Genomic DNA, 24,548 nt, shown 5'->3' on the forward strand with positions numbered 1-24,548 from the left:
TAATGAATTTCCCTCAGCTCATCTGAAAATCTCTTTATCTGAGTATTTTGGCTGTCTTCCACTTTGGCTGAGTAGAACTGTTTCGTCATTGTGAAATCACTTGAGAATTTGATTTGCATGGGGAAAAAGGAAAAAACAAAAATCAGAAAGAGCAAATGACAGCTCAGCTTGAAAGAGACTTCATGTAAGCAGAGAGGCCCACGCTGGCAAAAGCTAAAATGATACAGGGTCTAAAGTATCTTTGTAAAATCCTTTGTTCAGAAACATGCCTTTCTTTTATAAAGGAAGGCTCTATAAAAATGTTTAGGGTTTTCTCCTTACCAAATCCATCCTCAAAGTCTTGATCACTGGCTTTATATTTTCTTTTTAAATTTCCTTCTTGATCAAAATTATTACATTTGAATGTGTGCATTAGAACCAGAATTTCAATACACCGGTGTGTTACTATAAAATCTGTACTACTGAATCTGGTTATGTTTTTCTACACTGTATCTTTGTTTATCAAATTAACTGTGTTCAAGCCAGCATAAATTTCTGGATTAGTGTTTAGTACAAGTTTAGTATTATCCCAGAAATTTTGAGTGAGGATGCTGCTATATAACATTACATTATGTTACTTTCAGGTAGGCTTCAAAAGGCCCTGATTGAATGCTCCTTGTGATATGCTATGTATGCAGAGAGAGGAAGCTGTATATTAAAATAAAAAGATCTAAGAATCTAAACTTTAACTACATAAAGGGTAGTACATCTGGCACAGAGGAGCAAAGTGAATAAAAAGTCCTCACTAGAACCAGGGTGAAAACCTAGTTTCCCGTTTGCCATTGTCCCTTTCCATCAATAACTATTTTTTTTGTGCTAACTTGGCTACTTCTCAGCTCAACTGAAGAGACTTTGAGCCTTATCTGTAATTTCTTCAGCTGGTTGATTCAAACTGTCAACCTACTGGCCTGTGCATGGAGAGAGTGAAGGAATATTTGGGTATCCTTAGGCTTGAAGTCACTAGTGTGGTAAGAAAGCAGTCTGTCCATTGCCTGGGAGCTCAGTATGTCCTTCTTTGCAGAGCAAGCCTGTCTCTGGCTGGTGATCCCATCAGATCCAGCAACACCCTGAGGACTGGGCTTTCCACGCAGTCCCTCTCCTGGTGAACATCATCCTCACAAGCTGTTTTTGAATCCCCGGAGTGCAGCAGTGAAAGGATGCAGCACTGCAGCCATCACAGCTCACTGCTGCTGCTGAAGGGCAGCACATAACAATGGTTCTGGGCAGGGGAGGGTACAACTTCTGTCTCCAAGAAATCTGTTACAAGTAACTTTCCTTTTTCCTTCTGGTGGGGCCACTACATTTTTCCAAGATGAACAAGGTGTGCTGATGAGAAGGGAAAGGCAGAATGGAGAGATGTAGAAAAAGAACAAAGCCTGTTCAGCTGAACTGTACAGCAGGTGGTCATGTTTTCAGTGCTTATGAGGGGACAGCTGCTGGCCTCTGATGGTGTTTGTAGGGCACAATGTGTCTCAGCTCTTGAGGTTGCTGTGGCATGAGTAGAGTCCATGTCAGCTGAGGAAATGGGACAATGCTCACATGCAGTTCCCTCACTACAGCATTTAGCCCATCTAGAGGGTGCTTAGGAAGAGACTATCTGACCCCTACCACTTCCACTGGCAGGGTGACAGCACAAGAGCTGAGTGCTAAACAGTGAGTTTAGGGTTGTCCTACCATGCTAAGAGTACACCTTTCAATAAGTGAAGCATGGGGTATCTGGGGCTTTGCTTGAGTGATAGGTTAGAAACTGCCACAGAAAGCATGAGAATTTGGGAAAAGCACAGGAAAACTAATTAATCTTTATGAATGGCTGGAAATGGCAGATGGGTCATTAGGGGCCATTACTTGCAGAGACTGTGTTTGCATTGTTTAAAAAATGTTTTAATTGGTAAACAAAATGAAGCCCACTTTCTCCACTGGAGTAAATGGGGGTTTTATTAAATATGTAACACCCAAATTAATATCTTACAAAGGTGATAAACATTTGATGTGAGGGTAAATGTTGAACAGGCCTCTCAGAAACTCTTGTTTCATGGACAAATGCCAAGTTGTCATTAGCAGCAAAGTGAGATGTGGATGTCTGGGAGTGAATGATAGCCCAGATGTGTTTAGTGGGAACGAATGTCCCGCCCCAGTGTGCGCTGAATGTAGCTTGAAATGTATTGCTAATATCAGCCCATGTACAGAAGACTTTCCATTTCAAAGTGTAAATTCTCGTTCTAAAGTTCATGAATAGAAGCTAATTCTGCCTGGGACGGGAGACAGCAAAGTCTAACAAGTAACACTACCCAGATGCAGCCAGTCTGTGCCCGGATGATAGATTTCCTTGTCTTGTTAGATCAGTAGATCAGGGACTTATTGCACAAAACATATTATATTAAAATTATTTGTGCCTTTTTTAGATTTAATTGCTTTCTTTGTAAGAGACATGCAAGAGTTTTATTCAGGGATGCTCCTGGATAGGAGAAATGCAACTTATACTGAATTTCTGCCCCAGACTCTTGCTACTATTAATTTTGACTGGTTGCATTAGAAAAAACAAATCCAAGTGTGTCTGTGCATCTTACACAGAGGAGTTCATACATCTGTGCCCTATGTTAGAAGTGTTTTTCTTATTCAGGTTACTGTGCAGTGTATGGGTCGTGGTGGGCAGGAGGGAGGATGGCTGCCTGTTTGTCAAGCCCTGACCACAGCTCTCTGGCTGAGCTGACCCTAGGGGAAGGAAGGGACACACCTTCCTCAGGGGCAGCTCAGCTGACAGGGATGTGTGAAATGGAGCAGAAAGGTGAAGAGGGGCTGAGACCTGCTGCAGGCATGCCAGCAGGGACTTACCAGAGGCCCCTGCCTGCAGCAGAGAGTAGAGCCAAAGTCACACCCAGCAATGACAATGCCTGCTGATGCTTCCAAGGCTTCCCAGGCTTCCACAGACTAAGTCGGTCCCCAGGCAGCTGAGCTGAGAGTCAGTGCTGCCAGGTGAAGCCTCACTTCATGGGCATGGCAAGGGGAAACATCATTTACATTCAGTTTGTCTCCTACAGTGCAGTTCAGTTTTCCCCTCTTCAAAGACTTAGCTGCTCCAGCTCAACATTTTGAATTCTAGCACTGTTTGGATGAGGTACATGTGGTTGCTTTGATATGCTCGCTTAGAAAAACAGTTTCCTGGTTTTGGTTGTATTTTTACCCTCATTTTTTTTTCAAATGGGAGACATTAATTAAATTAATTAATTTGAATTTTTTTTTCAATACTGGCAGGGCAAAAGTTAAAAACAAGGGAAGGCAGAAATACTCTTTCCTCAAGAACTAGTGGTCAGGCCTGGAAAATAGGACTCTTGGATTAATTATTCAACATAGTTTTTGCTTTCAGAAGTTTGGCTGATCTTTTCCAGCATCATGTGTAAGACAAAGTGAAGTTTCGGGCTGGGAAGGAGCAGTGGATGCTGAAGGAAGTTCTCTGGGTCACCATGCCATCATTGTCCAAGCCTCATTCTTTCACCGTAACTCTTGTTCCTCTGGTGACGTCTTGCAGTGGAGAGTCCAAGTTGCAACGCAATTCCTGAGGAGCTAACAACAGTTTACTTTGCAGTCATGATGGTTCTGTGATACCTTATGAAGGGACTAAAAAAATTCCTGTCAAACTGCTGTGGCTTGGTCTGGAGTGTCATCAGACTGGCAGAGTTCAATAAACATGCTTCTTGTTTCTTCACAGTGCTTTTTGAATTGCTGAATTTGATTTACACACCAGACCAGGATAATGCTGATGATGCCTGGTTTCAAGATGAGAATATGTGAAAAGTTTTATTTAATATTACATGATTTGTTTTAAGAATAAGTTGAATTTTAAATATAATTGCAAAGGAAAGAAATGAGAACCCAGGGAGTTGTTCTGCAGAGCTCCCATCATATTAGCCTTCTATTGTCAAAAAACTGTTTATGAAGCAGACTTTTTTTGTTTCTATTGGTTTTCTTATTGATATTCAAAAGAATTGTTGAATGCATCTAGTCCAGGGACCTCTGCTGAGTTTGTCTCCCCAAACTGTATACCTCTACTATTAATCTATTTGTTATAAGGTTATTTGTTATAAGGTATATTGTATGTTATAAGGTAAATCTATTTGTTATAAGGTATGGATTGTTTGGTTTGGTTTTGTTTTTTACTTTAAACATTTTTGAACCTTATATGTACAGTAGTGACTGGAAATGGTTTTTCCTGGAGAGTCTTGGAAAAACTATGTTTCAGCACTTAGAGTTTTGAGGTAGTGATCTTTAGTTTAAGCAACCAACATACTTCACTGAATGAGCAGAATTGGATTCCTCCTTGCTTTCAAGGTGATATGAAGGCATGGCCTGTTCCATGTACAATTCTTGCTATTTCTACTGTGTCCCAAAACAGAAAGTCAAAAGTTGCCCTTATGCTGCCTGTGGTCTGTTGTCTTACTGTCAATGGGGACTAATGCAAGGGAAATGGAAAAAAAATGACTTTCCAGGGGTGGTGATGCAAGCCTTCAGCTTGTGGTACATCTTGATTCTCTCTGACTTGTGGTTTTAATATTCAAACAGGATGGTGACTGAAATGCAGGTCTGACATGAGGTAAGGGCAGCAGCATGGGATGGACCACATTACTGACCATGAGGTCAGGGTGAGGGAGGGGACTTACTGAAATACCGCAGGGGAGTTTGGGGAGGGCAGAGCCTGTTGCTGCTTGGGGCTGTGAACCTCCCTGTCACCTGCTGGAAGGGCAGCATGTCAGGATGTCAGGACACATGCAGGAGGATGTTTCTGAGGCTGTCAAGGACAACTTGATACAAGGCCGGATTGGGCCATCCCATGGAGTCACATGATGGATCTGCTATCCCTTCCAAGGAGGCACCACCAAGGGAGGTGGTGATCCATGGCAGCCATGGCCCAGGAAATGAAGATCCTAAAGGAGAGGGAGAGAAGGAGGGAGGGAGGAGTCTTGCAGAGCCCAGACATGGGGCAACCAGGTGAGCAGCTGGAAGCCTGTGCAGGAAGTGGGCAGCTGAGATCACACAAGAGTAGCTCTGAAGGGTGAAGGAGATGAGGGGAACTGCTGATACCTTGGAAAACAACCAGGTGTATCAGCAGCCCTGCTCAGCTAAGCCAAGGACTCATGACAGACCTCCTCTGGAAAATGACCACATAGAGGAGGCAGAAGACCCTGAGATTAGCTCAGTTGGTTAGAGCATGGTGCTAATAACACAAAGGTCATGGGTTTGGTGACTGTATGGGCCATCCACTTAACAGTTGGACTCAATGATCATTTTGGGTCCCTTCCAACTCAGAATATTCTGTGATCATTCTGAAAGGAGGACATTAGAAATATCGCCCAGACTTGCAGGATTGGGGTTAGGAAAGCCAAATATCAGCTGGAACTGGAAGGGACATCAAGGGCAAGACAAACAGCTTCAGCCTCTGCATGAGCAGTAAAAGGCCAAACAAGGAGCTGTGTGCTCACTACTTAGTGTGGTGAGTGCTTTTGTGCCAGTGGACACAGAGAAGGCCAATGTCCCTAATGCCTTCTTTGTCTTCACCACCAAGTTCTTACATCCTTTGGTGCTTTCCAGTGCCCTGGGCTATCTGGGCAACCCAGTATAGGAAAGACATGAAGCAGCTGGAAAAAATTCAGTAGAAGTACTTGCCCTGTGAGGGGAGACCGAGGGTTGAGGTTTTGGTTGGCCTTGGAGAAGGCTGCTTCAGGGCAGCCTGCCAAGACCCCCTACAAGGGGTTATCAAGAAGACAGAGCCACGCACTTCCCAGTGGCATTTTATGGGAGAATGAGAAACAGTGGATGTAAGCTGTAACAGGAAAAGAGGTGGGATAGAGGGAAATACTTTTTCACTCTGGGGACAGGCAAGAACTGGAGCTGGCTGCCCAGAGAAGCTGTGCAGTTTCCATCCTTGGAGATTTTTAAAACCTGACAGCTTAAATTCCTGAGCAGCCTGGTCTGACCTCAGAGCTGACTCTGCAGCTTGGACTAGATGTCCTCCCATGGGTCCTTCCAACTCGAATTGTTGTCTGTGATTCATTCCATGAATATTTTAAAACTACCTTGAACTTCTAGCTAAATTTATTTCTGATCTATTTGTGTCCTTGAGTTCTTCTGCTGTTTTAGGCTCGTCCTTTGCCTAAAATAAGTTTTATTCTGCAATGTATTAACTGAGAACAAAAACATTCGCTCTCAACTTCTGTTGATCAGAACAAGCTCTTCTAATTCCTCGCACCCCCCACCTTCCCCAGTAGGGACTGGAATAGAGTCTCTGCTCCTTTTTCATCCTAATATCCCCGCTCTGCACCTGTTCTGATTTGAATTCATCTTCTTGCATTTAGGTGATAACAGCACTACATAAATCCAAATACAAGGTTAATGAAATGTTCATATCCTGCACTAGGCACTCTTACTACTGAAAACATTTTGCAGGACAACACAATTTCATCATTTTTTAACAACTGCACCCTGCCCATACTAATCCTGTCACTGCTTATAATTTCCTGGTCTTTGTTTCTACATACAGAAATACATACATGCAGACATATGCAAAATTACTGTGCCATAGAAATTAATGATGAGTAATTCTACTGTTAAAAAGGCTTTTCTGATATTAGCCATGAACATTTCTCTTACTAGCAATTTTCATTACTCTTACTTAGACTATTTTTTTCCCCTCAGAAGCTGTTAAGTGTTCTAGACCCAGGTGTCTTTCAAATATTTGTACACAGAAACTTTGTTCTCTCTTAAATTACATCTTTTGATCTTTTCTGGTGAGTCTTTTTTCCCCCCAGCACCCTACTTATGTAAATGAAAAGATTTCTTTGCAACAAAACATTTTCATTTAGTTTTTAATTTTGTTTTTAGGATCCTGTAAAAGGACCACTGAAATGTTCTTTAAATCCCAGAGATCACAAGTAGCTAAAATGTATGAAACATAACCTTTAAGTATATTGATCACAGAATACCTTATTATACTTTTATTAAAAGTGCTTTTTGAGATACTAACTCTGATCTCAATTTGGTCAAGTGGAACTGTGATCCTTCTGGGAAAGCAGCCCTCATTTAAGTAGTAATAATTCCCAGTGATATAGCAGGTTTCCCAAGTCATAGTTTCATCTGCTATTTCTCCACAAATTCCTCCTTTGGGAAATTGTTTAAAGATAATCTAGAACTTAATTCTCATAGTTTCTCAAGGAGATTACCTGTCGTACGCTGGTAATTTGCCATGCATGAGACAAACTGGCTTTTTTGAGATAACATTTTGCTGTTCATGTCTTATGTACTGTTTTTCACATGAATTGTGAGAGCAGTAAGGCATCTGTAGACTTAGTAAGTCTAAATTAGAGTTTGTGAGACTATAACACAGAATGCTGAGGCCTGTGTGGAATTCATTGGATAAATATTTATGAATATATAAGGAGCTTTTAGCACCAATGCTTAAATTATTTCTAACTACTCCCTTCCAAGTGTAGTTACAGAGGCCTCCTGTGTCTGATCTTGGCACGTAAGCCTCTTAAAAAGGCAAGGCATGCACTGGTTGCAGCACCATCCTGTTGATCCATGACAGGGAATTTTCCAGCCTCAGCGCTCCATCTCTTGCACAAAATAAAATTCTTCAACCCTTGGATAAAGTTTTTTTGGAGCAGAAAGATGTTTACCTGCATACTGGATGTAGGTGGCTGGGGAGACATGTGGGGGTGGGAGGTGGAGGGGTGACCTCTGTGAGGATAGTCTGGGACTATGCCAGACACAGCCTATCCCAAGCAGAGATTTCCCTGTGACCCTGGAGAGATCCTGGTGCAGCAGCCCATGGGGAGGACCCTGCTGGAGCAGACATCCACACCGAAGCCCCTGAAGCACACACCACAGCAGGTGGGCATGCCCTGAAGGAACTGTTGCCTATGGAGAACCCATGCTAGAGGAGGTTCCTACTGACGGACTGCAACCCCTGGAGAGGCCCCAGGCTGGAGCAGAGAAGTGTGGGGAGGAGGAATGAGAGGCATAGAGAAGCTGTTATAGACAGAATGCAGACTGCTGTTCCTCATCCCCCTGCGCTGCTCAGTTGGGAGGAGGTAGAGGAGTTGAGAGTGAGGGGAGGAAGCTGAGCCTGGGAAGAAGAGGGGTGGATGAAAGTAAGGTGTTTTAGGTTTTTTATTTGTTTCTCACCATCCAATTTTTTTCTAGTTGGCGATAAATGAAAGTCATTTTCCCCTTGCTGTCTCTTTTTTTTGCTTGAGGCAATAATTGGTAAGTGATGCCCTTGTCTTTTTCTTGATTTTTCATCATATTACAAGATTTTTCATCATATTTTCCCCCTCCCTTCTGTTGAGAAGGGGAGAGAGAAACTGCATGGGGATCTAACAGCTGGACAAGGTCAACCCACCACTCCATCCTTGACCCAGTTCTCTTCAACATCTTCATTAACAACTTGGGCGCAGGACTCAAAGGAATACTGAGTAAGTTTGCCAATGACACTAAATTGGGAGGAGCTGTTGATTCCCTTAAGGGCAGAGAGGCCCTGCAGAGAGACTTCAACAAATTAGAGAGATTGGCAGTCACCAGCCCAGGGCAAGTTCTGAATTCTGCACATGGGATGGGGCAGCCCTGGATGTGTGGTACAGACTGGGGAACCAGAGCTTGGAGAGCAGCACTGTGGAAAGGGACCTGCAGTGCCCTGGCAGCAAGGAGGGCCAGCCATGTCCTGGGGGGCATCAGGCAAAGCATCACCAGCCGGTTGAGGGAGGGGATTGTCCTGCTCTGCTCTGCACTGGTGTGGCCTCACCTTGATTATTGTGTGCAGTTTTGGGCACTGCAAAGTAAGAAAGCCCTTAGAGAGCATCCAAAGGAGGGCCACAAGGATGGTAAAGGGTTTGAAGGGTAAGCTGTATGAGGAGTGGCTGAGGTCACTTGGTCTGTTCAGCCTGGAGAGAAGAGGAGTCTGAGCAGAGACCACACTGCAGTCTACAACTTCCTCATGAGGGGAAGCAGAGGGGCAGGGCAGGCACTGATCTCTTCACTCTCATGACCAGTGACAGGACTCAAGGAAATGGCACAAAGCTGAATCAGGGGAAGTTTAGGTTGGATATCAGGAAAAGGTTTTTCACCAAGAGGGTGGTTGGGCAGTGGCACAGGCTCCCTGGGGAAGTGGTCCCAGCACCAAGCCTGTTTGAAGTCAGAAAGTATTTGGACAAAACTTTCAGGCACAAGGTGTGATTTTTGGGGAGTCCCGTGCAGGGCCAAGAGTTGGATTCGATGATCCTTGTGGGTCCCTTCCAACTCAGCATGTTCCGTGATTCTGTGATTCTATGAAACTGTTTTAAATAAGCTAGTGCTCTCAGAGTAATTTCAGCTCTACTTTTCTGTCTCAGTCTTCAACAGGCTTAATTAACTTGAAAATTATTTCTATTTCAATTTGATTAAATTATATTGGAATTTATGCCATGGAACAGAAACAAGAGAAGCACACTTCACAGTGTTGATTATCTATCATGATATTGGCTCATTTTAGTATGATTTGTTACCTGCATTATTTCTACTGTAGTTTCTATTTGAATTTATTATTATTCCAGAAGCTGTAAAGCTGTAATGCACTTTTTTTTTTTAATTTTTAAAAACTGGTATCAATGACCTAGAGTCAGAATGGTACTAAAAATTCACAGGTTGCTAATTTCAGCACCACTACTTGGAAGGTAACATCATTTCTGTGCACAGACACAGCACCAGCACTCTGCAGATCTTAGAGACTCAAGAGGCAGTGCAAGACTTTTCCTCTGTCTGTGTCATACTTGTGCCTGACATCTTGCATGGACATCTGGGAGAGCTAAAAGAAAAGAAGGCTTCCCATCTTCCCTTAGGTTTTGTAAAGCAGCCACTGGACTTCCTTCTTAAAGGCAAAGGACAATATATCCCTTACTTACTTTCACACACCTGAACTGTGCTACAAACAACAAAAAATAAAGACAGAAAAGGAAGAATACTTGACTTGTGTCAACATTCTCCTTCTTTTTGGAAGAACATTGTCCAGTTTAATCCTCGTGAAAGTGAAAAAAATAACAGTAGTGGATTAAAGCCAGAGTTTAAGAAAATACATTTAAATATATCTTTTTACTTAAAAATTAATTTCTTCCTCATTCAAAGACCTAAGAGTTAAGTTATGTTATATACACCTCAGGTACAAAGTGAGAAAAGATCCAGTAAATCAGACTGTATAAAAAGCAAGAGACTTTTTTTTTCCCCAGAAAAATGTATTTGTGTTTTATCTGATCATATAAAAAGCATTAAATTTTTTAAAAAAGTGTATATATTTTTTCAAGTGTTAATGGTTTCCCCATTCGTCATAACTACATTCCAAAGTCCTGTAACACCAGGGCACATTATCCTTATCTGTGTAGCACAGTGAGCATAATCTTTACACTGAGGTAACTCTCATCACTACTTCCCCAGAGCAGTTATCCTCTGATGAATCTTCCTGAGGTCTCATGCGGTTGAACAGATGTAACAACACATAGCCACACTGAAATCTTGGTGAGGTTAACTGTGTTGGATGAACTAAACTTCTGTTTCTGAACGCAGTCAGTGGTAACCACAATGTCCTTCCTGCTGAGGATTCTCCTCGATTGCTCTCCTCTATGTCCGTGGCTTTATCATAATTTAACACATCCCAGTGTAGATTCACAGCCCTCCAGCGCTTAAACACTCGATAAACAGATGCACCTTCATGTACTATCAGTCCTGAAATTAAGGAAAAGGGAAAAAAAGAGTTTGTACAAAATATCAATTGATACCATTTTGAGAGTAAATAGAGAACTAACACATTGTAATGACTGGTGATTTCCAAAGGCTGTTAAATTACTTGTAACATTAATAATTCAAACAAACTGTATATATGCAATGTAACTGGTTATTTATGTGTTTGGGAGGCAGGAACATGCAGAGGAAATAAAACTGTTCTGAATAAAAGCTCAACATAATCAATACTGGAATAATCTGAGCATGCCTAACTAAATAAATTATTTAGATTTAAGTAAACCCATGCAAAACTGGCAGATTTGGAAATTGATTGTTTATGCTACTGCTGCCCTTGCTCATGGTACGTACTATTTATTTACTGATATTTATACTGGTTTAAGTATATCTTTAAGTAGGTTAGACCTTCTGTAAGGAACAGGATGGTCTTAAATTTGCTTGAGTGTATTGTAAAATTCAGTACAGATACAGAGAAATTTAAATGCTTTCAGATTCTTATTTCAACTCAGGAGCACAGAAGATTTGTGAAAACCTGAAATAGCTGTAAGTAGAAAGACTTTCCTGTCTTGCTTCAGTAGAACAAGAAGAGATTAAATTTTATTATTAACTACGATGAGCATGGTAAGGATGATAAGCTTTCTTCTTTCTCTTCAATATTCAGCAGGAAAAAGTTGAGAATCATCTTTTTGTTGAGACCCAGGAAATCTTTTAAAAGGTTCTTCAAGGAAAATACAGATTTTCTGGAGTCCTCAACAGACCAATCCAATTATGAATTTCCATGTAGCTAATATTTATGCCTATTGTATGCATTCTGGCAATTTATTTAAAGAAGTGAAGCTCTTCATTTTTTGTATGTATGTATATATTTATACTCTTTATGTGTAAGTAGTTCATATATGGATTTACTGGAGAGACACATAGGGCTTCGGCCTTCTTACTAGTTTTTTCCTCAACCAGTCTGGTAACTTATATGGTTCTGAGCAATGTCTCATGTTTTCTCTGGCTCCCTGCTTTGGGAGGAGAGCAATCTGCCTAGCCAAAAACATTTATAAATCTTTTGTCCACTGTGATTCTTGTCTAGAGTTTTTCTATACGTGGCCACATCTATATGATTGGTGGGGTCACAGGCTATAGTCCTTTATGCCAAGAGATTGTGTAGTACCTCTTTCTGCACAACAAAATTGTGATCTAAGTGTCTGAGGTCCTTTAGCTTGGTTAACCAACACCAGAAAGGAGTTGTTCAAAGAAAGATGACACAGGCAGAAAGGATGATAAAAATATTTACATGAACAGAAAACCTCAGATTCAAGTGCAGTGATTTTCAGATAGCAATGCCTATTCTAATACATGTTTAAAGATCATTACACTACAAGATGGAGAAACACAAAAATTTCTTTCAGAAGGACATGATAGCAAATGCAGCATCTCTGTAAGACTTTCAACTTGCCCAGAATTCATTGAAGCATCCAATGAAGAAAAAGTAACACAATATAAGCTTAATTAAATAGCAAACATTCTAAATGTATTTTGTAACAGCATAGCCTTTTAGTGGAATTTTTTCTTGATTGCAAGATTTCTATCTTCATCTTCTCAGATACAGATAAAGCAACCTGTCCTAAAAATTTAACATATCGATAATAATCTATTAAATACATAAATGCACCTTCAAGACTGGCTAGATTGTCTTAAAAAGAATAAATGTGTTTGATCATGTACAGAATCTACAAACCAAATAAGCCATGGCTTTACCACTGTGATGAAGATACACCCTTTTTTTTTTTCCTGTTGCATTTCCTATAAAATGATAAAGGAGATGAGAATAAGGAGATGAGAATAATCTTCCTCTGCCTGTCAGTGTAACATAGCATTATTTGGCCCAATTTCTCTCAACACTGTGATAAAGGAAAACTAAAAGAATCTGTTTACTCCAGTGTGAAGATACATGCCTGCACTCCATTGGAACCTGAACAAGATATTTCAGAATAGAGAGTGAAGCATTTGAAAAAGCATCATTGAGGTACATGAAGTACATTGAAACAGTCAAAAGTGTCCTCCCAAAATTACAACAGAAAAAGTCATAGGACAACTTCTTTCAGAGAGATCTTTTTTACTGTTTTGGATCTTTCAGGATTTATTGAAATTATGTTTTCAAAGTTTTTCAACTTTTGCAAGGAAAAGAAATTTTCTGTACAATGGAAGCTGTCAGTCACATATACTTTAAAAAGTTACCGAACAAAGGATCAACTATTGCAAGGCTTGAAATAAAGTTGTCAGATTTGGCAATGCTAAAGGAGAAAAGGAGCACTTTCATAATTCCTCTCATAAAAAGTTTTATTTCCCTTCTGATAGAACTACAGATTGAAAAAGACCTATGTAGAAGAGGCAAAAGAACTGGAGGTGAGGCGGGGAAGAAAGCTCTCAGCAAGAACAGTTCCAAGACCACAAACAAGAAGAAATCTGGATAAGGTTTAAATGCTGGAGATTTTCCAGGTCCAGAGAAGTTCTGATGCTCAAAATATAAGTACTTAGTCACTGAAGTGGAGCTGTAAGAAAACGGCAAAGAATCTCCTTTCTTCCTGTAGAAGGATAAATTCATAAAAAATACTGATGTGTTACAAATACCATGATTTCAACAGCGCAGAGAACATATTGCACACTTGTAGGGAAAAAAATTTACTTCTTTGACTCAGATGATCCCAAGAAGAAGTGTCAGAATTCACTACTGTTAGCTGTTCTGATGTTCTGTCCAATTAATATCTACAAGGAACAGAATTTTAGGATGATGGACCCATCAAACTGTCCACAGATTCTAAGACGACTTTAGGTTTTATCTCTAAGATGTAGAGACTATAGTGGGATCTAGACGATAGGATTATGGAGAATCATAATTTTATTTTCTTTCCAAGTACTGTGAGATTCACTCTATTTAAAGAATTTCTTACCCTGAGTTACAAGATCACTTGCAATTTTTCATAGTAAATGGCTTTACAAGTAGGCTACTTGTCTTACATCACTCAGATTTGATGGTATTAGGTTACAACTTTATCTTATTTATCACACTAACCTTACTTAGAGTCATTTAGGAATGGTCCTCCCAGAAACATCACAAGATCTTACCAGGGAATAAAAGACCCTTTTCAGAAACAGACTTTATCTCTGGACAAAATGCCATGTCTTAAGGGCCCACAGATATATATAAAAAAGTAATCAATTGCTCAAAACATTAAAGTGAAACATGTCCACTCTAAAAATAGTAATATAACTCTTTATAAATTATTTAGAATTAGATCGGGGGGGGAGGGGGAGACTTTCTGAGTAAGGACACATAAAGTGCAGCTAGATGTGTTCATTGTAAGGAACTTCAGCCTGCACATTTTTACAACTAAGGAGCTACATAAACATTGCTAGGCGTCAGGTTCCTTGGTGGGGAATAAAGAGGCTTTCAGAGGGCTACTCACACCTTGCATTGGCTCCCATCTCTTACTCCCTTGCCATAGTCATGTTTCCAGTGCAATGTTACAACCTCTTTTCATGCTGTAAAGGAACTGCACTGTTTTTCTGTGATTGGAAGTTAGCTGTTATTATTTGTGAGATATTTTGTTCATGGTAGAACCATTTATAACTAGTAGTTGTGACTATTTTCCAGTGAAAATGTATAAAGTTCTATGACTTTTCTGTTATGAGAAATAATTTTTAGGTCTACAAAGTAGAATGACAAAGGCTTGATATCCTGTCCTTTGGTGGCTAGATAAGGGATTTATATTATTCATTCCTTTCATATTAACCCATGAATTCACTCCCTTTGGTAATCCCTACATGGATGGTCTGATCCTAGCACTATCACTGCAATAGCTCTGGGTTTCACAGGCAGTAATTCTACTTGATTAGGGTGTTCAAGGTCTGCTGTGGGAAAACTTCTACCACCAGCAGATTTCAAAGAGAACAGCTTTAAACCCAGCTTAGATGCAGAAAAGTACAAGCTAATGACTTGTAGGGCTAAAACCAACACTGAAAAGTAAAAACAATCCTGTTTGTTAGGAAGAATTCTGGAAAAATGTGGAGTAGAACAAGGAGAACAATGGATACCAATAAAATATATACACTGGAATGAATAGAACATATTACACTGGTGATCTGTAATCTTTGGGACTTTTCTTTTGGTGAAAAGTAAAACAAAATTAAGAAGTAAAATAGAAGTTATGTGTCGTTTGCTTAATAAGAAAGTGACTGGTCTGCTACATATGATGTATAAGTCAGTCACTGGGAAAATGAATCATTATGTGCAAGTTTTCAAAGATGTCATGTAAATATGCCAGTACCTTTAGGTAAAGTGCCTTTAAAAATTATAGCAAAACATTTTAAAAAGTGCTTCACACTTTCTGTGTGAAGATATTTACACTTCACAAATGACCAAAAATATTCATATTGTTTCTGCAAAGCTATAGGGAGGCATAACTGAAGGCAGGGAGAATAAATCTTGGTCATACCACCAAGCATTGTCTTGAAATATGTGCTGCACAGGAAAACCTGTATATCTGCATAGATTTTTCATTGAAATAAAGATAGATATCAGTGGGAGTATAGGCACTCACTCACTGTAAGTCCAGTTGAAAACTCAGAGAATGCAATGGATGACTAAACACAAATGAGAGGAGATACTAAGTGAGAACTGTGGCTGGTTGTAAGCATAACAAGCTTTATGATATGAGAGATTACATATAATAATGGTAAAATCATAAGTTAATGCCGCTGGAAGTCATCAGCATAATGGAAAGTGTTTGTTTTTTTTAAAAACAGTAATGAGTAATAGTTATATACATTTATTAGAGAACTTTATTTGAATGTTTTAAATTAAAACTATCAATCTAACCCCCTTCACTTTATGCTGAAATAAAATTGAATAAAGCTGACTATATTAATAAATGTTTTCAAGAATTACAAGAGCTCCTGATCTTACAAGCTTACAGCATGCAGATGACTTGAAATAATACGCAGAATAAATGAATGAATGAATCTGGATCATCGGAATTCCACAATTACCAAACCTCCTTTATGCAGTTTTCTGAATTTTCAGATACAGTCTAGTAAACTGTTAAGTTGTATCTGCACTGAACTTCATAACCACAAAACAGTGTTGAAATACATTTAATTATAGTCGGTTTTCCATTAAAATTGTTGTATATTATTTATGATAGGATTATAAAATATGTATTTATTTAATTAGAGGCAAGTCAGTTTATCTTGTGGGGGCAGACAACGGCATGTTTGCTTTGCTCCTGCATGATGCCAGTTAGGCCAGAAGCTCCATAGCCATGTGAGGTCCATAGCATGTTAATTCAGTAGCTTCCAGTTCAGTGATGGCTTGAGCCTGGCTGGCTTGAAAGGCAGCTACATAACTGCATGTACCAATCTATGGAAAGCTCACCTTCCAACAGTTTACTTCTATAGATAAATACAGTAACATTTCTGATCACCCACAGACATTCAGTGTTTCTGAAGCACATTTTATCTTCACTTAGTGTTTTATTAAACAAAAGCAAACCCTTCAATATTGAGTGTTAAGCTGGAAGAGGTGGTATTCAGAAACCAGCATGTGAGAGTTTATGTAGCTGAGCCTTTTTATTAATTTAAAAGCTGAGCACTTGTCCAAAGTATAAGATTCTGCTCGCTTTTCTGTCAGAGAAGATCTGAATTCACAGATGAAAGCCTGTCTTCCAAAATATTCCAGAGTGGGCTTTGCTAATAAAAATTACAAAATGAAACTGCTGATCTAGCTGAAATATAAATACTTTTACAGTAATTGGATGGTTTCAATACAAGATGGTATGGCTTTACAGTTGAAGCAAAAGCCTTGATATTAGGAATCACTCTGTTTCTTTGTCCCTTATTGAGCAGAATTCAGCACTGTCCTGAATTCCCGTATATGAGATTGGGATAACATTATGTCTCAGAAATCTCAAAGCAAACATCAGATGGCATTTGACTTCTGGATTTCCAATTCTAAGCATGGGATTTAATGTGAACTAATGTTGTTAATGATGTAGATTTAATTATGCAAATTATTTAATTGTGCAATATTTAATGTAAATTTTCTCTGCAGATAATTGTAGTTATTCTAATAATCAATTCAAGGTTGTTACCAAGTACTAAAGGGATGTCTGTTTAAATACTTCTGGGTCCAGTGCATTTTCAGAAAATTCAAGAGTGGTCAAAAGAGCTTTACAGTAAACCACATTTTCTTTTACATCTAGAGTTAAATGACTTGAGACTTTTTCACAGTAAAGGAAGTTACTATAGTTAGAGGTATGTGAGTGTTTCATAACTGTTTATGATGTACAAAGAACTCATGCCTGTCTTCTCTGTTCTCCTCTATTACTAGCACAGTGACCTATATAAGTCTGTACAACTTAATTTTGGGTGTGCAGTTTGATGACATCCTTAAGGGCTTCTTCTGAGCTTCATGATGGTACAATCTAATGCAAAGTGGCATCAGTAGAAGACTTGACAATGCATAATTTTACTAATTATTTTAATAATGTCTTTGTTATTTTCATCTATTTAACTTCCTGAATTTTGCTAGTCATCTATTTTTTCAAGAAATGTAAACTGATCCTGTTCTCACCGCTAAGATTTTGGGAAGACACTTCGATGAACCTGAGAGTAAAACTTTGATTCTTTTCTCTTTGCAGTATTTGTAACACTGTAAAAAGCAGCAGTTGCTAAAGGTATCAGCTGAGAATAAATCTACAAAGAACTGAAGTGATCGATTAGTGTGACCAATTAGAAAAATAGATATAGTCACAGTCTTAAACCACAGTCTGTGCTGTTTAAAGATTTTGAGCTTACCTATGCATACTAGATCCATAAAACCATACATTCCATAGCAGATTTGAAAAAGGATGTCCTTTCTTTGCCATACTGCATAAGGGCTGAAGGCTGACCATAGAAGCCAAGTCACACTTGCTACTAAGAACAGAGATCCTAGGATTACAGCAACCATCTGCACTTTCTCAACCAGTGTTATAGTAATGCTTTGCCACTAAAAGAGAAACAAAGTAGTATGAGATAAAAATGTTATTTTCCATGACTGTACATTCAACTCCACTTTTTGTTTCCTGAAATCAGAAATTATTTTAATATTTATACATATCTTCATAGATATTTATTAGTATCTTTGATGCTGACATTCTAGATCTTTTTTTTTATTTCACTTTCAGTTAAAGTGAAGATAAATAGTTGCTTCCCCATCTCCTCCAGCATCACTATCAATACCATCTAGCTGCAAACTTCGGAAGAGTTAATAGTCTTAATTGTATTTTGAATACATAGGCAAAAAAAACAGATTAGGTCTTAGGAATGAAACTCAATCTTTCATCTTTGTAGGGTAAGGAACAGAATAAAAAAAATGTTGGGAAGGGTTTTTCAAGTATGTTTTCTGTTAGTGTGACAAGTTTCCTTCTCATCCCACCCTCCAGAAGTGTGAAAGCATTTTTCACTTTCCTGTTTCTCATCAAAGAAGTTCCAGACATACCAAGGGAGTTGTCTTTCTCTGCATAAACCAGTGTTAACAGTACAAAAAGACACCTGCAACCTAGTGTGGAAGCAAGCTGAAGACTCAGGAGGAGCCCTGAATACAGATAGCAAAAACATTTCTTTTCAGTGAACCCCAGTTATGCCCACCTTTCCAAGGAAGGTTGTATCCTCTGTATGTGAGGTGACTGATTTATGGTGTGATAAGATTTAAATATAACAGAGTATGCTTACTGTCTTCTGTCAGGGTAAGAATAGAAGTAAAATTCTGTTAAAACAGAGTTACAAAAGGAAAACACAGCATAAGGAAAGAATCATTCTAGATTACCTCTACTGTATATGGTCTTTCTTGGTCATAATTATCTAAATTACCTTGGCAGACTCTCTACTTCATCACTCATTACAGAGCCAATGTGCAGACTTTGTGGACTGACATCTTTCCTGTTCCTAATTTTGGACATACGTGCTCTCTTCTACAGTTGCAGTAGGGAGCAAGTGGAGAAAGCTACTCCAGTAAGAGCTTTCTTACCTCTTTTCCAATCTACAATAATGTTTCCTTTTTCCTATTAGTTTACGAAAGCCTTCTCTTTTTTTACAGCAGTTGGGTACCCAGTACTGTATAATCATAGGATAATAGAATAATTCAGGTTGCAAGGGGCTGTGGGAGGTCTCTAGTTCAACTTCCTGCTCAAAACATGATCAGTGATGAGATCAGACCAGGTCGCTCAGGGGGTTATTCAGTAACACCTTGAAAACCTCCAAATATGGAGACTGTTCAGCCTCTCGGTGCAACCTGTTCCATTTCTTGACTGTAATCAGGTTGAAAAATGTTTTTCTTAAAAACTATTTTTTCTTATATCCAGTCTGATTCTCTTTTGATCCTCTTATGCTCTCTTTCTCCTATCAAGTACCACTGTGAAGAGCGTGGGTAAGCAATGGAGTCCTCGGCCCCTTTCTTTTCTTCTCTTTCAGCTTTTTCCATAAACTTTTCTACTGTAGCCTAATTTGCACATCGGGTGCTACATGTCTTCTCTTGTTGCAACCTCCTGAATATAATAGTACAAAAAGATAGATGTATAGCAATTTGTAAATTGTCTTTCTTGAAATGCTAACCTTTTTATAATGAACTCAATTAAACTCATACTAGTTAATTTATGGAACTTTAGGGTTTGGAATGGGGCTATTCATATTAAATACTACCTTTTTATGGTAAAGCAACTATGGATATGAATTTCCTTTGTTAAAAGTTTTTTTATAAGGTCAAGAAAGGTCATTAATAAGTGATGCATGACAGAATGGTGTGAGCTTTCCAATACTCAGATATTGCTTGTTTACAGGATTTAAAGTTCAGGATTGAAATTCACAGAACTCTCTTTAGAATCTATTATGTTGTGTTCAACAAAATTAGTTTTCATTTCTCAGCTGAAGCTACACAGTGTGACTTGGCAGAAAACTGTCAAAACCGCTATTGGTTATGTATCTCTATCTTCTTTCTTTATCACTGTGAAACAGACCTGTAATAAATTTGTTCAGAATGCCTGAAATCAAAGTACATTTATATGAAGTAAAGCTTTAACTGTCACAAAATATTAAACAGTCAAATTCATGGAAGACACTGGTAATACATTTAAACATCACTGAAATAAACAACAGATCTTTCACAGTGCAATTTCAACAATGCAGAAGTTCCTAAACTCACTTAAGCTTATTTTGATTTTTTTTTCTTTTTTAAAACTTAGACTGCTCATAGTTATTCTGCAAAGATAGCACTGAACAAAAGGAAAAGTAATCCGAACATCTGAGATAAGTAATGTAGCATGCAGTCTATATATAAAACTCATCCCTTATTCTGGTGTTGTCTGACAACCAATATCTCTTTCTCAGAGACAACTATTCCTACCTATTTTTCTGTTTCCTGAGGGCTTTTTTTGGGTTTTCCCAAATGTTTTCTTTCTAGAAAAGCTTGACCCTGAAAAGTTCTAAGACTCATAGATATTATTGTTACCTTTTCCTAGCCTCTTCTAAAGAATGTATTCTTGTTATTTTGCTTTTCTTCTGATCAGATAATTACTGAGAAAATGCACAAGCTGTAGTTCCTAACTCCTCGGCCTTTAAAAATCAAAGAACAGTTAAAAAAAAAATAAAAATCCCAACCCCCCAGCAAAATAAAACAACCAAGAACTCCCAAATAGGGTTTGATATTTTCTTCTGTTACCCATTTACTTTAGCCTTTGTGGCATTCAGTGTCTTTCTTCTACAGAATAAACTGTAGTCCTCCACCTCCCTCAGCATGAAGGTTAGCAATAAGCAAGCAATTGAAATTTTTATGAAATTTTCACCTCTTTTAGTGTAATCTACAAGTTAAACTAACTGATGACATTCCACAGTAGATGGAGGAGGAAGGACTATGTGTGTAAGACAGAAGACATTCAAGAGGTCTAGAAGGTTTTATGTGAAACTGCTAACTTGCCTCCTAGTGCTAGGCAGTCTGCCACAAGAATCCAACACCCAAAGAGTGATGGGATGGGCTGGGCTGGGCTGGTATTAAGCTCTAACATGTGATCAGCTTGGGGACCCCATCTTCAGTGTATGCTGGTTCTTAGTGGTAATGGCAAGAAGATTGTGGATGCTCCTGATGGGTAACTTACCCTAACTGGAATTTCCTCCTCCTTGCCCCTCTCCAATCAGTTTTGATTCAAAGAGTCTGAGATTGGTTCTTGGGAAATTATTACCTTGATTTTTTTCTTCCCATAAATTGACTGTGTTTGGGTACAAATTATAAAAAGTGAACAGATGTTGCTGAGACAGGCATATTTTTTACATAATGAAGGTAGTATTCTGTAGTTATGACGTTATTCACATGGAAATAAGTTGGGAAGGTTCAGTCCTTTTTTGCTTAGACATGGGCAGCATTAGCCATTAGGCAATGAGATAAACTGCACAGTCCTGTATTGTTCAGTTGCTTTGCATTTCATTTGCTTGTGAAAAGGAACTGGAGTTGTGGTCACACTGTTTTCTTCTACCTGAAGTCTTACTCACAGCATAGCTAATACGTGTGAGTATACATGTTGACAGACATCTGGGAAATGAAAACTCTTTTTCTAAGATTCTTTTTATAGTATCAAAAGCCACTTAAACTTCCTTTGATTTCTCACAATCATTTACCTTATTGTATTCCCTGTTATGTTTTTATAATCACATCACCTTTTAATGTCAAATTAATGGCTTACAATAGAGGTTACAAAAATAATATAGTAAAAATAATTCAGTGATATTTAATGTTGAGAAACTGCATTTAGAATATAATAGACTGAATTATTTAACATTGTAAATTGAATTATCTCATTATGAATGTGTCATGATTTAAATCCATTATTTCCATTAATGTTTTTCTCATTTTCTTCATAGAGTTTGTATCAAAAATCTTAATTGCTTATGATTATAAATTATATTATGACTTTCTAATTTATTTTTGTTATTTTCTGACTATACATCTCATAATCAGTAACAGTTATTTTAGCTAAGTATTTTGCCAAGTTAGAAAATATCTACATGGGCTTTTAGCGTCAGCTTCTCTAAAGTACATGACCCTAAAAAATAAATATTATAAGAAAGATTACCATTTTTGCTTAAGAACTAGAAGTTGAAAGAAAATGCTAAATATTTTGTATCTAAATAACTACAATAACACTGTAGGTTTTCAGACATAATCATTAAAAAACCCTCATTTAAATTGCTATGAAATAAGATCCCATTTTATATTCCTTTCCATCATATCTGTAGTTATGAGGTACGATGACATCTCCGTTGCCCATGAAAATAAATGAATTTTACTTTAGTATACAATGATAGTGAAAACTTCCTTTGAAAATGGTGCTTTAAACAAAATATAATTAATGCTTCTGATTTTAATGTAATACTGTCTCACCCTTGAAAGCTTTCTAGACTTCTACTGGCACTTCATTATGTTTGGTTCTTATAATCTTCTATTTACCACTAGTCTTCCTTTCATAAATCATTTGGGAGTCTTGTACACTAACGGTACATTAGAGTTCAAATGCTGACCCCAGAAACATTGCTTCTCTTTTCTTCTAAGGGCTCTGTCAAACAGAAATACTGCATAATTTCTTGTTTTTGAGGTTGAGACTTTACAAAGTTGAAGGAAACATATTGCTTTCAGGGACTAATTTTTAAAGAATAAAGTTAGTACAGTTATATGCATGTCCCTACTATGATAAAGATGGATAAAATATTCAGAGGTCTGTCACCTTTGGGATAAATCGATATTAACTTAACTTTTTTTGATAATGCCTTGTAAAAACCCATTGATTATTGTAAAATACACAGCAGAAAAATGATCTAAAAAGTACTGAGACTGTGCTTGTACTTAGAAGACATTGCATGAAAAGTGGCTGCAAAGAACATATAGGTTTTCCTGCATCCTTAATAAAGAACATATGAAATTTCCTTTTGGCTTCCCAAGTGCATAGCAGCTTCAACTGTACCAATTTATAATCCACCAAAATTTCTTAAGCCAAACCACTGTAATAGGGTTACCACTCTGTTCTCTCAGAAACACAGCTTATCCTGAAACCTCGCATTCAGCTGACTGAAACCTCGCATTCCCTCCAGTCATTCTGGAACACGTATTTTACATAAAATTAAATAAAAATACCTGGCAGTGACCTATTATAACATAACATGATTAACCTGAAGCCATATCAATTATGTGGCTTCGAAAACTTTTTGTCAGATTGCTCTAATTGCTAGAATAAACTCTGACAAGAAAAAGTTCTTTCCTACTGTCATTCATTATACATTGTAGGATTTGTAATCTGTGTACATATGAACAAAACATAGAAGCAAAAGAACACAATGATTTAGGTCCAACAAACCATTTTTTTGATTTGTCTGTTCCTTACTTTATCTTGTTAGTGGTCTATGTGATTAGATAATTAGGGTTTCTAACATATTTTTCAGTAAGCACATATTGACTACATGATTCAATATGCAGTGATATTGTTAACTGATTGACCAGCCTGGATGAGAAAATGCATATTTTTGACTACGCACATACACAAACATTTGAAATGTCATTTTCTGCTCTAGGCTTCTATTTTTATGTCTTTTTCTTAAAAGAATCAATACCACAAATATTGCAGCTCACCATTAATGCCTGCGTATTTTGATACATTATTAACACATAGAGTGCCTGTAGTCATAGTGTCCATTATTTTTTCTTGTGTCAGAGAGCTCATCAATACAAATGGTTTGGGCTGTATGTAATTCCTCAGTGTGCTTGGATGGCTGCACCAGAATTTTACTTGGGACATTCTGAAAGCGTAACATTTACTGTGGAGCTCCTGTCCACCTGTGCACCACATATGCAATTCAGTTGACAGTTCCTGGAAGTGTTGGCTTACTGCATGTATACAACTAAGCTGAACATCTACACCTACAGTGGATGCATCTTGGATTTCTGACTGCCTAGAAGCCTGGACATCCTAGTCAATGTACAAAATCTTTACATTCACCTTTCAAAATCTTACTACTTATTAGGCAGAACAGCTTAACATTTTATCTTATGATTTTCTTAAATGTGTTAGAAACAAGGTCTGAGACCACAGGCAGACCTGTGGTGACAACTGCATTAGACTTACATTATCCTTTCTCTGGGAAATTATCAGTGGTTATCTTTCGCTGCTGGCCAAAAAATAAAAAGAATGAGGCAAGGCTGCAGGACTGTGTGACCAGTTGAGGCAGCTGCCAAGGCACAGCTCCAGCTGGAATACTTTGACACCCCAGTGGGTGGGATCGATAGCCCAACTGAAGTGCATTTACACCAATGCACCCAGCATGGGCAACGAACAGGAGCTGGAAGCCATTGGGCAGCAGGAAAGCTATGACATAGTTGCCATCATGGAAACATGGTGGTCTAGCTTGCACAACCAGAGTGCTGCCATGGATGGCTGTAAACCCTTCAGAAGGGGTAGGCAAGGAAGGAGAGTCAGTGGGGTAGTCCTGTATGTTAGGAGTGTTATGATTGTCTAGAGCTTAGTGACGATGCCAATAAAATTGAGTGTTTATGAGTAAGAATCAGGGAGAAGGCCAACAAGGCAGATATCGTGGTGAGAGTTTGTTACAGGCCACCCAACCAGGATGAAAATACAGATGAAATTCTATAAGAAGCCAGGAGAAGTCTCATGCTTGCTAGCCCTTATTCT

The 24,548-nt window shown here is 38.4% G+C and overlaps 1 protein-coding gene across 1 annotated transcript in view; it reads right to left on the reverse strand.

The window, feature by feature from the left end:
• Positions 1-10,084: 10,084 nt before the first annotated feature.
• Positions 10,085-24,548, reverse strand: part of MARCHF11 (membrane associated ring-CH-type finger 11) — a 29,365-nt gene continuing 14,901 nt past the window's right edge. Inside the window, exons 3-4 of the mRNA XM_027738973.2 lie at positions 17,641-17,833; positions 10,085-10,779 (exon numbers count right to left, since the gene is read on the reverse strand). Of these exons, the coding sequence (XP_027594774.1) occupies positions 10,457-10,779; positions 17,641-17,833 (516 nt within the window). The 3' untranslated portion in view covers positions 10,085-10,456. The remainder of the gene's footprint in view (positions 10,780-17,640; positions 17,834-24,548) is intronic.

This window comes from Pipra filicauda, unplaced genomic scaffold (assembly GCF_003945595.2).
Source record: "Pipra filicauda isolate LSUMZ 115617 unplaced genomic scaffold, ASM394559v2 scaffold297_size1274073_pilon, whole genome shotgun sequence".
Lineage (NCBI taxonomy): Eukaryota > Metazoa > Chordata > Aves > Passeriformes > Pipridae > Pipra > Pipra filicauda.